This window comes from Porites lutea, chromosome 3 (assembly GCF_958299795.1).
Source record: "Porites lutea chromosome 3, jaPorLute2.1, whole genome shotgun sequence".
Taxonomy (NCBI): domain Eukaryota; kingdom Metazoa; phylum Cnidaria; class Anthozoa; order Scleractinia; family Poritidae; genus Porites; species Porites lutea.
Genome location: NC_133203.1, coordinates 15,429,216 through 15,447,408, shown reverse-complemented (window position 1 = coordinate 15,447,408; position 18,193 = coordinate 15,429,216). Strand labels below are relative to the sequence as shown.

The following is an 18,193-nucleotide window of genomic DNA, read 5'->3' as shown; positions in this document are numbered from 1 at the left end:
TTACCTGTAATCGCTGCGCACTGGATCAAAAGAAACATCTTGCATTGAAATTGTCCTTTTATGATAGAGCCAATTCTATATGACTGAAATGAATGTTATGGACAGCGAGCGTGTGCCGCCATCTTTGAGTTGAAAGCTGAGCCGGAAGCTGAGGAGATTGGGGATTGGGGAGGTGTCACCTGAGGTGCTGACCAAAAGGAAAGCAGGCTCTAGGATCGTAGGATAAAAGCCCGGGGATAAATAAAAAATAGACGAGTGTTTTCTCGTTAGACTGCAACATAGTCCGTATTTTTGCATGTTCAAGTACACTGTTCGCACGAATAGTTAAACAAAAGCTGAAAAGGGAGAACGAGGCTGGGAAGAGACGCTAAAAAAAAATGATTTCTCTCACACGCCCTACGGGCGTGTGCGGCTCGCGCGCTCGCGTGCGTAGGACTCTTACGCTGCTATTACTCTCCTATAAACCAATTTTTTTGAGGAAAAAAAACCTGACTGTTTTGCAGTCTATTTCTCGTTTGTTTCCACCACTCCTTTTCATGTTCTTTAATCTGAGACCTAGGCCCAGGGCCGGGACCTTTTACTCAATCCCAGTTAGTGGCGCACCTATAAGGTTTACGTTTTTTTACTTTGTTCTTTCTTAGACTGTACACAGACGTTGTGTTATTTTTCTTCTTCTTCCCCATCACTACCCCCTTCCGCTGTCGGTCAATAAATCCCCTGCAGTTTATATTTTATCACCCGCGCTCGACGGACTTTGAAGAGAAAATAGAGGGTCTGTTTATGCTATAGAGAATAAGAGGAAGCAAAAACCACACTATTCCCGAGATTATAACTCAAATTCTTGTTTATCCTTATTGACATTATTCGTTTATTAGAGGTCATAGATTCATTAATTAATTCATTAATGCATTCCTTCTCTCCTTCCTTCATTTATTTATTCATTCATTCATTCTTTCAATTTTACTTACATTACATGCCTGAGCTAAGCTGTTTTTCATGTGTGAGAAGGTTTTATCAATTGTTTTAAATATAATACTGTCTTACTCTACTCTGAGCAATTTGATATATCGCTATTCGTATAATTGTTATAAAATATAATGACCAAAACCCAATATTTTTGCTCGTTATTATCTTTTGTCGCACAAAACTTGACTATTTATACCCAATTTTTCCCATTTTCTTCCATACTCGATCCATACACAATTTATTTTACTTTTTCGGTTTAGCATATTTAGTTGACTGCAAGCAATCAGTACAAATGGCATTTCTGTTTAATGCAAAGTACAGTCTTAATTTAATTCCCAGGTCTGAATTGCTTGAGTGAATGACTTGTAACCTTAAAACAGCGTTAAGAAGAAATTTAGACAAAATATTCTTGCCCAGGAACATGTTACTGGAGCTGACGAGGATTAACGCTGGCGCTCCTGGGAACAACTTATCCCATCCGCAATCTTAAGGAAAGGACAGAGCGGAGAAGGAAAGCACTTCCGCTTTTTTTCTTGACTTCCACTGGCCGTGACGGCATTTGTTTCTTTAATCGTCTTGATTGTGTTTTTCTTTCTTGTTTCTATCAAAATATCCCGACACTTCTTCAAGTCTTTTCCCTCGTGGGTTCATGAGTCCTTGTTCTACTGAAGAAAGTATAGGTTCCTCTACTGATTCTGTATGTCTTTTTTCAGGGAGAAGTGGTGTTTCCTCAGGCTGAGGAGCGCGATATAGATAAGCAAACAACAGCAGACCAACCAGTGTTAGAGCAGCGGATCCCATGAAAAGAAAGTCCCAGCCCTGAATCACCAACTCTGCTTTGCTAAGGAGTGGAGCAACAACTTTTCCTGCGGACATTGCGGCGATACCATAAGGCATTATAACTGGCTGAAAGAGGAATTGAAAAATATGACCATGTTAGCTTAAAAACCTTTCCCATCCACGAATGTGGGTGGTAATTCTAATCCGCCAAGATTTGACAGGATAAAAAGTACTCATTATCTCGTAGAAGGATATTACAACTTTTCAGCGCGTGCAATCTTTCCGCTTCTTAGCATTATGACCAAATTCGCTAAATCAGTCAGAGGGCTTGCCTCGCGTTTGTCTCATCTCGCTAAGCCAATCAAAATCGCGCTGCGTGATTGCTTCAATTCGCGAAAACAATTCAATAAGCTTCGCCACGCCTTTTCTTTTTCCTCAGTGCGATAAACCAATCAAGTCCGCCTGTGTCTGACCTAACTCTCTGATCTATGGAAATCCACATCGAAAGCCACACCGCTTCTTGTCAGTTTGTCTGATGTTATGGTGACCGTTGTATTCACTTGTCATACGAAAATCGCTTTGTTAGAAATGAGGAGAAACACAACAGCAATTATTCCTACTGATAGATTCCCGTGCTTTTCAACATGGGTCCCGTGATGCTTTGTGCACCTACCATCATAGACTTGGGTACATATTTGGTCATCAATGAAGGCAATACCACTCCAGCCACAGAGTAAGTTAAAAACACCATTAACGCTCCGCTTATAAAGAGCCCTTCCTTAGCTGCAACTGGTAAAGACTTTAAAACCTGAAGAAACGCATAATATATAGAATTAATATCTTTCTATGAACTTCTTTCACATTACCTAAACACATACATTCTTCTTATCTGGTAATGTAAACGAAAAGCAAAGATGCATAAACTTCTCTAACATACGCTCAAATAGCCAAATAACTGCCGTACTACCATCATTGTTACGAGTTACCTTGGAGCAATAATTATTTTATTTTGCTAATCTAACACTTTCCTTTTGCAGGGATGAGATATTTTGCGCCAATTTTTTCTTTTATCTAGGCGCACAGTCTAACCTGGCCGGCAGGCTCCGAATGTTACGATAGCCGCTTCTTTATAAAAAGAGGGAGAATGGAGAATGGGTCTTCTCTTGCCTAGAGACGATCGAAGTGAATCACGTGCAAAAGAATCGAACAACTACTGTAAAATCTTTTAGTAAGTGATACTCACCGAAGGACCACCCAGATAGCAAATAACTATTGCGATTATCATGACGGTATATGAAATCACCAATGCTCTCCAGTCACCGTTTCTATTGTTACCCATACAACTGGATTTAGACACCTGCGCCATGCTTAACGATGCTATTGTTGCTGTTGCAGACACGCCGACCATTAGCCAGCCATATTTGTGCAATATAAAATGGAAATGGTTGTACGCGATCAAAGGCAGTACAAATCCCACCCATGTGGTCACAAAACCATTCAAAAGATACAGCATCAGACCCAAAAGTACACCACGTGACTTGAGCAAGCTTTTTACCGATGTGCCAGCATCTGAGCCACCTGGAAAACAAATGTGAAGAAGGAATTGAATGTGAACGTATTAAAAAAATAGAACAAAATTTTCCATTGCTAAACTAGTCTTAAAGACCACAGAAATATGAATAAACCTACCTATCGGTGAACAGTTGTTTTCATTTAGTACGAAGGTGACCAGAACCAAACTGACGCACAAAAAGAGAATAGTAAGAGCTGCAGGGGCAGAATACTCATCTAATCCTGTTGCTTTACCGATAACGTTCTTGCCAAAGTGGGGTAAGAAGGTGGCAGATGCTGAAAACAAATTCAAAGCAATCAGAAATGTTTTCTTCCCCTAGTTATAGCAAACTAGAATTCAAACTTGATGAGGAGGTAGGATACGTTATAATGTATTCTTATTATTCGTGAATGCATTATAAGGCTTCTTAGTTTAGCCAAGTGAGGGGAAAAATTCAAAGTACAAAATGATTATCGAAGCTTAAGGTACTACTCCATGTTGTCATAGAAGTTATTATGGCGATGATGACGATGTAATCCTGCGATTATGATGATGGCGGCAATGGCGGTAGTGACGATAATGGTGATGAAATGATGATGATGATGATGATGATGATGAAGACAGTGATGGTGACGACGATCTGATGATGATGACGACAATAAATATTAAAAATAAAGTGGTATTTATAATAACACACTAAAAATAAAGTAAAAATATTGAGTGTATTTGTTGTTGTTAGAACTGCCAATTGTAATGACCAGCCTGCAAAATGTGGCTGGTCGCGGAACGAAAAATTGATACCAATACTTATATAATCGATCAGGAGTGGTACGGGCTCCTGGCGTGAATAATCAGAAACTCACCAATCGTGGAGGACATTACTCCAGCCATACACGTAACCCTGTAATAAGACATAAACTTGGTGCGGCTTTCTCGGCTGGTGTTAGCACCTATAAAACCATAAGCTACTCCTCCGCTACCTAGTAGGAAGGGTCACATATCAGCAGTCACTTTAAAATATCAAACTTATCTTTCCTTCTTGTTCACTTCAAGAGATATCCCCCGGGGGTACTCCTAGGAATTTTTGGCAGGGGTGTGCGGAGTGCCGCCCGGTTCTCCAAATCCGGGACCCTATTTCAGACCAAAAAATGTCATTTTTCACACCCGTTTTCAGACCTGGCCTCCAAAATACATACGCATTCTCAGACCTGGCCTTTAAGAAATTATGTCATAATTACTTAGATTAGAACAGCAACAAAAAAGATTTCTGAAAACCATTTCGAACTCGCATATTTCTCTCTTTCTTAATCATTTGGAATTGAAAGAATTAATACGTTCGTACACTCCCGTAGTTCGCCTAAAAACCATACCCGATTTCAGACCAAAATAAGCAAAGTCTATACCCGTTTTCTGACCAAAACGGCGCAAAAACCCTATCCTTTGGGGCGGCACATACCTATATAGCTTAAATACGGGAGTACACCCCGCCCGGGAGATAACCGTCAAAACGAAGCCTTCAGACAGATTGGTAGCGGTAGCAACATAACAGATTCTTCCACAGTTTTTTCAACTTAAAACTGGCGCCAGTTAGCGATAATTTGTGGCTGGAAACGCCTTAAAATCAGTAAAGTTGCCAAGTTTAAACAATATTTGTTAAAAACTAACTGTAACTCTGCAAAATCGCAGAACTTTACAAAAGTTTATGTTTGTTTGGTTGGGGGTCAAATTCGTAGCCCTCCCCCTCCCCCTCCCCACACACAAGGTGTTTCCAGCAGTGTCAAAGAATAATCGTCTTCATCAAAACTCGAAAAAACAGTTATTCTAATTCAGCATTAATTGTTATTGAAAAAGAAAACCGTATACGAATTAACGGCAAATGAATTCAGTCCACCCAACCTTACCTGCCCCAAAACCAGCTAAAGCTCTTCCCAGGATAATCAGCGCAACAGAATTCGCTCTATCCGCTGCCATGTATGTCACGTTCCCGCCAATGGCAATTATGATAGAACCGATGAGGACAATCTTAATCTGTCGCAGCTTTTTCACAAGCAGGCTAGCTACTGGTTGAGAGATTGCTTGACCCAATGGAAACAGGCTTTGAGCTAAAGAGAGATAGGCCGCCGAAGAAGAAGTATTGCTAGACATCTGCAAGATTAACGAGGAGAAGTGTTACAATGTAGTCACGCAATGGATTTTTAAAGCTGAAAATAATCTTGTATTATTCTTAAATTATCGCTTATGACATGTCCCTTTTAGAATATTTTGGGGTATCAATTATAGTTAGTGCAGGATTTTTCGTTTTGTTGACAAGTTTTGCCCTTTAGAGAATGGAATAAGTTGAAAACATATAATTGTATTGTATTTACAGTTTTTTAATTCTTAAAATAATCTTAAAATTTCGCAAATTTTAGCCTTGATATTGTTATAACATATATTCTTATAGAAACGGCAGTTTTGGGAAAGCAACAGCTTGTGATTTAATAAAATGCCAATGCTTTCGCTTAACCTATTTTATTTATTTATTTTTTGACCTCGTTACTCTGTTAAAACGACATAAAAGGCACCGTATTTAAAAATCCAAAATCCACCGGAAACCGTAAATCCTCAAATCTCAGTGTGTTTTCGATTATGAGCGCGAAGATATCAGGACATTGCTGATCTTATTTTCTATTTATTTCAGTTTTTCTGAAGGCAAAATTGAATTAATTGCAATAACCCGTCCAAAAGAAAGAGTGATTTTATGCGCGTGAAACAACTTCCAGTTTCTGATCGCTATTAATTAATCCATTTCATTTACAGTACTGATTTTCCATGATCCAGTTGCATTTGTAATTATTTTTACAAACGTAGAAATGTCAGTGACTACTTACCGAAAGAATATACGGGTATATTGAAGTCATTACAATGGCCCATTCCAAATAATTGACGAAACCTACAAGAAAAACCACGGCTATGTTCGTCTTGCTTAGAGGCATCATGAAAGCTCTATTTGCTCACGGCTGGTTTAGGAATGAGTTCTTTTACAGGTCAGCGAAATGTATGTCGCCAGCAACGGTATGATCGGGAGCGGCAAGACGCCTCTAGATGATTATACTTTTCCCTAAAAAGTCGAGATGATATAAATGTGCTTTGATTTGAAACGTGAGTAAAAATAGATGTAAATATTACCAGATCTTTGCAGAGCGCGTGACTAGTCTGCACTTCCGTTTAAACCAATTTCACAATTCTTTTCCACAAAAAAAGGAACAAAATTTGGATTATGACACATTTCTTGATTCCACTTTGACGTTAGCAGCGCAAGCCACTCAAAGCGCATCTCATGTAAAAAAGGGAATGCCCCTTTGCCTCGTGACATGCCGCGATTGATTAGATCATACAAAATCCTAGTTCCGCTTCCCTTGGCACTTTTCCTTTCCACGAAATGTCATTGCTATTTTTAAAACCGAAAAACTAAGGAAGCGAGAGGGTAATGCTAGAGAGACTTAGTCTCTACAACGATGTATCGCTTGTGGCGTCATCGCCTTTGCAGGAGCGCATTACACAACAAGAATTTCTGTTCTCCACTTCTGTTCACAGCGACAAAACAAAATATGCATCCGGGAAAGAGATAGTAGAAGAATCAAGATGTGCGCAGGTGAGCGATTACCTTACTTTAATTTTTTGTTGTCAAACAACAATCGGGATTGAAGTGTTATATTTTTTTTCTCTTCCATACAGAATGACCTCTTCATCTCCTTTAATTGCGAAACTCCAAACTTAATTTTAAAAGATGTGAACCGTCAGGAAAAGGATTTTTTCCAGAAATTGGAGCATAGTTTGTTTTCTGAAATAGGTTTAAACTCTTGGTTTAAAAAAATCTGACAATTTAAACAACACGTTGTTCACTTCCATTCTTATACCATGTCAGGGAGTCTATCTTTTTGTCGAGGGTCGAGGGTCGAGGGTTCCATGTCGAGGACGAGGGTGCCATGTCGAGGGTCGAGGGTAACATTTTTTTTTCCAATTTTTTTTTTTTTTGGAAAAGGTAATAATCGATGAAATCAATGTCATTAAAACAAACAAGAAGAATTTAAAAGCAAATGGCGCGTGACGCGTGAACATCTTCTAGTTGTTGGGATGGGGGGGGGGGGGGGGTGGGGGGGGGGGGGGGGGGGAATAGAGAAAAGCTCCGGACATCCATAAGAAAATGTGATGTTGTTGTTGTTGTTGTTTGTAAATTAACATAGTACTATTTTAATTAAACAACAACAACCACACAATCAATTCAAATTCGCTTAAAAGTAAAGAACCTTCTCCCTTCCTGTGAAGGTAGACAGGTTGTGCCTAAAACAAATGTCATAGAGCTTAGGCAGGGGCACCGAACGACTGTTTTCTGTAAAATATCTGTTCGGAGAAGCAAAAAGTGATTTCGAAAAGATTGAAGTTGCCCTAGGACGACCGAACAGATACAACTTTTATAGCGCCGCTTAGAATGCATTTCTAGAGATTTGAAAGTACTCTGGATAAGCGAAAAAGTGTATTCAATGCATTTAGGAGGTAACCGTGGTTGGGTGCCCCTGCTTCGCGGCTTATATATTTCAGTCACGTACGCCTCTTCTCTGCCTTGCTTGGCTGTTCAGTGGGGTAGTTTGAATATGGCTATTTCACCGATTCTTGTTATTTAAGCTATCCCGCTGTATGCGACCGAATTGTCGTGCTTTCAATGAAGTAGAAACTCGCCATGAAATTTTAAAATGCGAGTCATTGATAATCACCGACACCGGAAATCGTGACCTAGGTACGTAGGTGCGTAGCTAGAGTGATCATGTAGGTGGTTGATGCTATCGCCGGAGTCGCGCCGCAATAATAAACTCCTTTAATTATCAACGTTATGTTCTGCAGCTTAAAAAGTGTATCACTGCAGAAATTTGAAACACCCTGAAACACAAAAGGAACGCAAAACCAACACTTATCGGCGCAGTTGATGGCGGCACTGGGACAATAGGAAGTCATGTGGCGAAACTAATTTTGTACACATCTTTATCCCTAGTGTGCATTTCAAACAGAAATCAGAGGTGTCTGCTCAAAAACTTTCTTCACAACGGCTTCAGTGATTATTTCCTATTTTGCACGAAAAGGGGAGCTTTTATTCACGAACAGGGATCAGATCGAAGCAGACCGATTATGCGAACTTTCAAAAAAAGAAAAAAAGAGTGTACACTATATGAATATTTAAAGAAAAAAAAATTCCGCAAAAGACAGACATAGAATACATTGTCCAGTTTCTTGCATGATGTTAAAAGTAGTAAATTTACATCAGAAACCACGGAAAAATAGATCACAGAGAAAGCTTGAATTGAAATACCAGGGAAAATATCCTCAAAACAGAACCAAAAATCACTCCACAAACCCAATGCCATTTCTTCTTGCCCGACGGACCGAAAAATTGTACAGGAATGGCCTTGTGTGACATTGTAACATTTCAAACAGTTGAACAGAATTTGCAACACAGTCGATTTTTTTTCGGGAATAAAAAATCTTGTATTCACGGTTCAAGATAAACGGCATTGTCGCAGTACTCCGTTTTTTCCTATTGTAGCCTGTTCCAGGCGTTCAGATAGTGGGGAGCTCTCCACTATCTGAACGCTTGGAACAGGCGGCTATTCCTATTCATGTCCAACTTGGCAAAACAACAGATATTTAGTAGAAATGTGTCAAATGCAAAACAATTAATTGGATCAATGGGAGACATGGACCGTACGTCTGTTTTTTTTCCTATTCACGTCCACCACGTCCACGTTCACTGACAAATAAATATGACCGACAGGAGCCCATCATGGGCTCCTGGACCGATTGTGGCCTAGAAAGATATATTGTATTTTAATGGGAAAGCGTCGGCAAATGCCGATGTTCACCTCACCGAAAGTCGCTACCACGAATTATTCTATTTTAAACCTCTGCGTTAGTGGGTGGCGATTTCCATGCGAGTTCGCGCATTTTAATAGCTCTGCAAAAAGATAGACTCCAACGATTGCTTTGTTCGTTTATGACACATTTTATGACACATTTTACAATGCAAAAAGAGTTTTTTCCTTCCATTTGTTGGTTGGACCAGAAATTCATAATTCAACGCACTCAAGTAACGTGTTCTGTTCGTGGTATGGGTTTCCGGGGTGTTATAAATTAATTCTTCGAAAACAAATTTGGATGTCCCGGAGCTTATCTCTATTCCATCCCCCTTCCCCCCCCCCCCCCCCCACCCAACAACTAGAAGATTTTCACTCGCCATTTGTTTTTTAAATTCTTCTTATTTGTTTTAATGACATTGATTGCATCGATTATTACCTTTTCCAAAAAAAAAAAAAATTGAAAAAAAAAATGTTACCCTCGACCCTCGACATGGTACCCTCGCCCTCGACATGGAACCCTCGACCCTCGACCCTTGACAAAAAGATAGACTCCATGTCAGGTCGGCTAGAACTTGACGTTCTCATTGATATTTTGCAGAACTCTTTCGACCAAACAACCTTGCAAACTAGAGTACTCCAGTGGGATGAAAAGTTGCCCATTCCCGACCCTCCCCCACTAAGGAGCTTGGTGGAGCATTTGGTTAGACGGAGATTGCCTTCCTGCGCGACAAGTGTCCAGAATGGTTTGAACAATCTTTTTGTGCATTCAGCCTGTCGGGTTTTAGGACTGCATGATGCCCATAAAAGGTATGAAAGAGCGAGAACAAGTGAAGAAAAAAAGAAAGGAAACATAACACTGCATAAGGGTGGACCATTTTTGAGTGGGGGGTGGGGGGAGGGTTAGACAATTTCGTCTAGTTAAGAATTTTTTTTTCGTCTTTGGGCTGTGCCAGGATTTTTTTTGGCACCCTAACCCCTTCGCCCCTGGAGATTTTGCCGAAAAACGCGTTTTGAAGCTAGTAGAGCGGTTTTCTGGTCACTGTCGTGCTATAAAGAGCTCAAACGTACCACAAAGCCGTTTACAGGTTGTACACCTTACGGCCTTCTGATCCCGATGCAAAATATCAGTTTGCGAAGTTCGGGCACGCGAAAGGTTTAATAGTAACACAGCAGTATCGACTTTTACTTTTCGCTTTCCCCCCCCCCCCCCTTTTTTCGTTTTTTTTGCCTTTTTTTCTCTTGCTGGGCATTTAGTAGCCTTCATTTTGGAGGGAAAAGGTTTTAGGAAAGTTTTTAGTATCTTAGGATTAGATTAAAGGAAAGGTAGGCGGGTAGTGGAACAAGATTTTCATGGAAATTTTCGGGTCAATGTTACATGGTTTTTTGCCTGTTTCTCTGGTGTACTTGACTGAATTGTCCTCATTCTGGTATGGTTTAAAAGATCTCTCCACTCTGCAGAAGTTAGCGGACATATAAGTTATCCCTGACCATTAAAACTGATGACGTCACAAGCGGTAGAAACGAAGTGGATCCGCGCGGGCAGTTAGGGGCGGCTCAGGGTCGAATGGGTTAAGGTTGTGCACGAATTTTTTTCTTCGGTTTTCAGTCTTCATATTTATTAAAATATCACCAAAAATGAGCATTTCATGAGGTATGCCTATACAAGTATGGAATAGAAAATTACACATTTGCCTCAAGCTCTGCTTTATCTCCAGGCTGATACAAGCTGCGATTTAGTCTATTCAGTGTTAAATGGAAAATTCCGCTTAATAGAGGTGTCCACCTAATAGAGGTTGGTTTTAGAAGAAAATATAAGACACTTATTTCAGGACCGGACTAAATGTCCGCTTAATAGAGGGTGTCAGCCAGGAGGTGTCAGCTGAACCGAGGGTCTGCCTAATGTAGGTTTCACTTTATAATAATTTAAAACTTCAGTATAGCGCTTTTTCGAAATAGATCAAAAGCACTTTACAATAACTGATTAAATCATATGTAAGAACATGAATAAAAGAAGTAGAATTACATCGATAGTAAATAAGCAAAATAGTAAATAATAAAAAACACAACTATATATTCAAAGTGATTCGCTCAAAGGAAAGGTCTTTATCACTCTACCATTAAACTTTCCTTTTATAGAATGGTTTTACTTACAAATCCTTAAAAAAGTTTCTAGTGGGCACTATCAGACACTATTTTGTTGTTTTCATTTGTTTTAATTTTGACAGTCTATTATACACCAACTGTTCGCAGAGTTCTATCTAGGATTTTCAGGAAATGTTTGAATGATAACCGCGGATTTGGTACGTGTGCTTCAGTGCCCTCTCTTGATATGCGCTGATATGCAATCTGGTGCATTTTGAGAAATGTTACAATGAGTGCACTGACCTCGTCGCGTCTGGATGAACTTTCCGATATAGTTACTTATATACTGTGATGATAACAGTATTTTTTTCGGGGGAAGTGGGACATTTTTTTTTGGGGGGGGGGGGGGGGCGGGGGGAGCTTCTACCCCTCAAACACCCTAGATAAAAACCTGGTTAGATAGTGTTTATGGGTTTAAGCACAACCATTCTACCATTTGTCCTTTATGGTTGCGTACTTTTAAGACTGTATGAACACAATAATTAATAATTAATAATTATCGTTTATTCAATTAATAGATATCAGATATGTTGAAAATAGCTGAAAGTTATCAGTTTAATAAAAGAAATGGAAAATGGTATTTTCATGACATGAATTTTATATTACACCAAATTCAGTGAAATGGTTCAAATTTATGTTTTAATACAAGAGACAGATGGAAATGATGTATTTATGATATTTATGATATGAAACACAAAGAGGTGAATTATTATACAAATAATTACAAAGCATTTTTGTGTGTTGAAATTAAATTATGACAAAAATTACAGATTATTTTATCATTTGGTCTAACGATCCTACGAGTAACAAGTCTTACTCGATTTTTTTCCTTGGCCCACTGTGCATGATTTGTTTTCTCTACTTTAAGCTGTGCAGGAATTTTTTTGGGTAATTGCCTACCCCCCCCCCCTCAAAGATAAAATGGTCCATCCCTAAGTACCAGATTTTCTGAAAACGAAGCTAGTGAAATTTGTGTGAAAACGCGTCAAAACGCGTCAAAGCAATGGTTGCACTCTTAATCTAACTTCCACCCAGTTATTTTATTTAGGAGATTTGATGACATTTGAAAAAAACAAGAGAAGAAGTTTATTAAAGGGAAAATATTTTATACAAAAAATATTACTGGTTTTAAAAAGGTTACGTGGAAGCTAACCGCAAAGCGTTGCAATGGAGCACTCAACGCAGTGTAAACTCAAAACTACTTGCAGCATCTAACTGTATCCTACTCTTAATTCTTTAACCCAAATGCAACTCCAATCCTTTTCTTGGTACATTTGAAGAGCAGCATTGGCTCGGTGGGTAATTATCTCGGAAACCAAAACAAACAAACAAACAAACAAACAGACAAACAAAAAACGCCACTCTAAAACAGTTAATGTCCTTGGATTTTTTCAGACTGCACAAAAGGCACTGCGATGACCTCCTAAACAACTGCTGGTATGCTCCCTCAAATCATGGAGACACATTTGGAATTCGCCATGATGAAATATACTTCCACGAGGACATCATCCCTTCACAACCTGTGACGTCATATGCAGTGCTTATCCGAGGGAGCCCAAAGCATCCTGGGACATCCGTAGATGGGGGCATTGGTGAGGACATCAGTTCACAAGCAGTTTCTATGCAAGATTGCGGAGACATTATGATTGAACGAGCTAGTTCTCTAATAGACGGACTCATGAAAGCCAGAGATTTGTATAGAAGCCCTGAATTTACCCAAGATGTGATGAAAACAACAGCACTGTCGATGCAGTGGTATACCTATGTCTTTTCCTGTTCTATGCAATTCTTCCCAGGATCCATTGAGCGCTACAAAGCTTCTGAAATCCATTCGAGACACATTATTGCAATGATACGAGGTAATATGTATAAACTGGATTTGATTCACAACGACGACGAAGGACGAGAAGAGATTATCACAAAAAGCCAGCTGAAAGTAAGTTGATAAACGTTGGAACTTTTGCTGCACAGTAAGTTTAAAAAATACCCACTGCCAAACGTATAGGAGGATAGAATAATTCAAGTTTAACAATCAAAAAGAATTACTCTTAAACTAAGCTGCCTGGGGTTTAATAGCTAATTGATTTTAAAAAGCTGAACAAAATGTTTACAAACTGAGGTCAATTTAGAGTAATCTCTCCCCATTTTTCAGTTGGTTTGTAAATTGACACCCAGTTCAGGGGGATGAATCCATATCATTCATAGTTATGGTTTATTTTATGTTATTTTATTTTTTGACTTTGCTTTTCAAGACGATGAAAGAGATATATTTAAAAAAATTGCAATAGGGAAAACAATAGGGATGGTGACATAACAATGCCCCTATCCCTGAAAACAATAGGTAGTGCGAGTTATAGGGACCAATGAAATAAGAGGTTTGGATTCGCGCAGGTCAATCGAAAGCGTGTTTTTAAAGAAGAAGTGTCTGTAGCAATCAGATAAGGCAAAAACCATCGAGCAAATGTAATTGACAATTACTTCCTTTCTTTACGTGCGCGCTTGCTATACTGACACACTTTTATATTTGATTCCAGAAGAAATTCGAAACCATCGTAGAAATGGACGCGTCAAGAGAACCATCGACTCCAATAGCTTTTCTCACAAGCCTGACTCCATCTGAGAGATGTCAAGAAGAACAGCGTCTCAAGTGCCTTAGTCAACGAAATGTTGATAATCTTTCACTGCTCCGTGACGCTCTTTTCGTTGTGGCGCTCGACCCTGCTACTTCTCCCCGAAAAGCTAACGAAGCCATGTTCGAGCTACATTCGGGAAACTTCGTAAACCGTTGGTATGACAAAAGCGTGCAGCTTGTTGTGTTTGGTAATGGTGTGGCGGGACTTGTGAATAACTATTTGGCTGGAATGACTGGTACGGTAGGGACAAACTTTGTGCGAATTGCAGTGAAAAATGAAAGACTTCCTGGAGAAGAAACTGAAGACGGTGGGTTAAGTTGTGACATACATTTTACTCAAACTTGTTCTGTTCCCTATAAGTTCAGCACTGAGAGTTTTTGCCATATTAGTTTTGTCTTTAATTCAGTATTAAGGAATAGATAAACGAGTTGAAGACGTTTTATTTACGCGTGAAGGGACAAAGAGTACGTACAAGCCTCATAGTAAACAAAGTAAGAACTCCCCGCGTTAGCAAAAGTTTAAATACGTCATAATTGATTTCATTTTAGCGGAGCTCCCGCGTCCGTCTGTACGTCCGCCCCTTCATTATAATGGATGTGAAATGTCTTACTACCTTTAAAGTCCAAGGCGTATACAAATTGTGTTTAACTTGATATTGGACATTCATGTTATGATCAAATGAAATAGGGTACCCGCTCACCAGTGTCACATGACTGTACCGCGGGGCTCAGGTGTGTTACTCATTGAGTTAGGATTAGTTCTGCTGGCGGTTAAGGTATTCAAGTGATCCCACGCTCAGAAACTTTACTTTAGAAGTGTGCTAAGTGTATATATTAAAGTTAGACATAATTTTCGCTGAGCGCGCAGGGGATACCTGATAATGAATTAAGTGGCATAAAAGTTTTGCAAGTGACGCATGTGTATCTTTAGCTTGTCCTGTTGAGACCATGGAGCTCAAATTCAGAGTTATTTGGGAGCCAAGGCGACTGAAGGTTGCTAAGATTGAAGGAATGTTAAAGCAAGTAGTTGTTAAAGGCACACTGTTTTTGCAAATAATCTTTTAGGTATGTTGCAGTTTCAGCACAAATTGGGTGGTAAATTTTTAGCTTAAATGGAATGGTGGGAAACTGGAAGCTCCGTTAGTGTAGGACCTAAACCAAATATTTGAAACTGACATAAACCAAGTTTCGCTCGGTTTCAGAACATCTCGTATTTTGGAATGTGCTATTCACAATCTTTTTTCTCTTATCAGGAGGATATGAGGGCTTCAAGATCTGGCCAGAAGTAAGTCCTATAATCTGGGACGATACAAATGAAGAATATTTCAAACATAAGACAGCAAAGTTCATCAAGGAAAGTCGAACATCAGGTCCGTTTAAACAGATGTCTCAAGACGTATTCAGAATATGCGCTGGTTTCAGTTTTGAGTCCATGTGTAAAGACCATTGTGTGACACCAGGGGGAGCCTTTCAAGCTGGACTGCAACTTGCGCTCGCTAAGATCTCTGGGAGATGTATGAGTGTCAACGAAGTCGTTAGTATAAGGTAAGACAAGTTCCTGTTCATCTATTCAAGGAGAGTGCTAATCTCTCCCTACAAAGAGAGGTATTGTATGACGCCTAATTAAAGCATTTTCTGGTTGAAACTCATTCACGTAGTCTCGTTTTGTGGATACATTTTTTTAAATAATAAAGAATTCATCTTTTATTCAAAATATAAGATGACTGGACAATGATAAATTTAGGTGTCGTGAAGTATCGCCCTCGCAAGAGAAAAATTTGAAAAAAGATGGTCTGAAATACGGAACGATATAAGCCCAGAATCTTGACAAATATCCAATTAAGTGTCAAAGGGTTTTTTACCCGAATTTAAAACAATGAGAAACTATAAAATCGTCACCTTAACCTGGTTCCCATAAATGGGAGTGCCCTTTCGGGTCACTTACGAGAGTTAGTCGCAGTTTCGACTGTACTCAGTGAATCAGGAATGGCTATTGCTCAACAGCGAGTTTGAAGGTTGGAACTTATTGGGACGACCCCAACGATACAATCTTTACCCACCCCCTTTTCACAAATGTGTGGTTTCCAATCACTGTTATTGAGCGTGATTTATCTTTAGCAGCTCATAATTGTGTTGTTTACCTCATTTATGTTCTAGGCATTTCCGGTTTCATTATGTTTTACATAAATGTACTAGGCAATTCCCTTTTCATCACTTTTTATGTACTAGGCATTTCCGGTTTCCTTACGTTTTATGTACTAGGCATTTCCGGTTTGGTGGAATGACATTCATGGACAGCAGTATGGCGGACATGAAAAAATTCATCAAAAAAGCCCGCCAATCAGAAGGCAGCTTCCAAACCATGACAAAACAAGAACGTGTGTTGCTTAAATCTCTGCTGAAGAAAGCTATTGAAAGTTACAAAGATGAGGTCTTGCGTTACAAGAAAGGCCAAATGAACCTCTGGCATCTTGACGCTCTTTACAGAAACTTGGGACTGCCAAACCGCCTTCCGTTTAGGAATACTCCACAACCACAGATCAAGAGAAGGTTTAGGCAAACTGTTGCTGATCTACTCAGATCACCGCTGCTCAACATGCTGCCAACTCAAGTTGCTGAAAACGTGACCTCCAATCCATGTTGGTATCCTGAGATCGAGGCTATTGGAAGGCCTGGGGTCAAGTGTATTCTGCCAGATAGATCAATGGCATTGCATTATATGTTTGGGAGAAATGCGATATCAATCACAGTGAATGCAAATCCTAAGCACCCTTGTTATAGACATGAAGAGGAGTTTGTCGAAGAACTCGACCAGTCATTGTTGTTTGTCAAAGACTTGCTTGATGCTGAATAAGCTAACATAGTTAAAGCTTCAGGACATTACCATGCAATAATCCAATAAATTTCGATTACCACTGAGACAGACATATCCAATTTATTTAGAATAAACATGAATTTTATGTATTGCAACATAACAGATAGCTACCAGCTACCACTTATTAGATACTCACTTAAAAGAGAGCCCAATCAATGAAAGTATTGGTCAAGAGAAGAAGCCTCCCGTTCCTTATACGTGATTGAAACGGAAACTAGCTGCGTACTCAAGGCGAGCTGAAAAATTTACAGACAGACCCCAGATATTTCGAGGGTCTGAATAACGTTTTCTGTTAGTGTCATTTACACAGTTGAATGGTAGTAAGAGTTCAAACAACTTCTGACATTTTAGTGTTAAATGTTTCAAGAGGGTCTCAATGGGGTGGTGGCTTTTACGGTTATCGGCTAAAATTTTGGCTCTTTTACGGCTATCGGTTAATTTTTTTCAGTTACGGTTAACGAATAAGTTAAAAAGTAACTTCTTTTGTTTCAAAAAGTTAAATATTAATTAACCCGTATTTTTTTGTATCCTTAAATCAAAATAAAGGTGTTCGGATCACATAACAGAAATGGCCGTTTTCACACTAGAGTATGATTATTCGTGTGAGACGGGTTACCCGTTTGATGATTCGCGTCAGATAGGTAATACGTCTTAATTTGAAAATGGAATGGAATGAAAAGGGAATTTTGAATGAACAATCCATCTGACTTTTGAAGACGAGATTATCCGTTCCAGGTGGTCTGTGTACAGCCGCCCCCTCCCCCTCAGAAAAAATCGGAGAAGGGGTGTCTGTGGGGGAGGGGGCTACTGTACACAGGTTAGTCTCAGACGGATGATCCATTTCTAGCTCTAGTGTGAAAACGGCCGATAACAAAATTCACGTGTCCAGTGTTTTTACAGTGAAACCGGTTGTTCGTTTGCGCGCCAAAAAAATTTCAAAAATTTTCAATCAAATTCCCTGCCCACGAGCAAATCATTCCAGACAAATGCAACCAAATTTCCCCACCCCAGGCTGCACATTGCTGTCCATCCCAAAGCAGAACCTAAGAAAGGCACAATAAAAATGTCTCCAAATAAAACTCTGCAATCTTTTACAAACGTTGCTGCATCACCAAAGATACATGTTCCTGTTACAGCTGCAATTGTACGTTTTAACCATAATCCGTGTTACACTGCGTAGAATACATAAACCTTTAGCAGAAAGTCCACATTTGTAAGTCGAAATATACCGTTCTTAGTAAAGGGTACAAAGAAAGTCAGTTTTATAAGTTTACAGTGATTGTAGCGAATGAGCCATACACTAATCAATTGTACTTGCAAAAATCGACTCGGTTTCTCTTTACTTCCGCTTACTTTGA

The 18,193-nt window shown here is 39.4% G+C and overlaps 2 protein-coding genes across 2 annotated transcripts; one reads left to right on the top strand and one right to left on the bottom strand.

The window, feature by feature from the left end:
- Positions 1-870: 870 nt before the first annotated feature.
- LOC140930594 (uncharacterized) lies at positions 871-6,531 on the bottom strand. Its single transcript, XM_073380314.1, has 8 exons — positions 6,467-6,531; positions 6,169-6,398; positions 5,200-5,443; positions 4,162-4,278; positions 3,436-3,594; positions 2,990-3,324; positions 2,420-2,554; positions 871-1,872 (listed from the first exon to the last, which is right to left on the bottom strand). Exons 2-8 carry the CDS (start codon positions 6,274-6,276, stop codon positions 1,534-1,536), a joined length of 1,437 nt encoding a protein of 478 aa, XP_073236415.1. The 5' UTR covers positions 6,277-6,398; positions 6,467-6,531; the 3' UTR covers positions 871-1,533.
- Positions 6,532-6,737: 206 nt separating this feature from the next.
- Positions 6,738-16,879, top strand: LOC140929417 (choline O-acetyltransferase-like). Its single transcript, XM_073379218.1, has 6 exons — positions 6,738-6,932; positions 9,785-9,993; positions 12,724-13,264; positions 13,863-14,268; positions 15,214-15,505; positions 16,223-16,879. Exons 1-6 carry the CDS (start codon positions 6,768-6,770, stop codon positions 16,812-16,814), a joined length of 2,205 nt encoding a protein of 734 aa, XP_073235319.1. The 5' UTR covers positions 6,738-6,767; the 3' UTR covers positions 16,815-16,879.
- Positions 16,880-18,193: the final 1,314 nt, after the last annotated feature.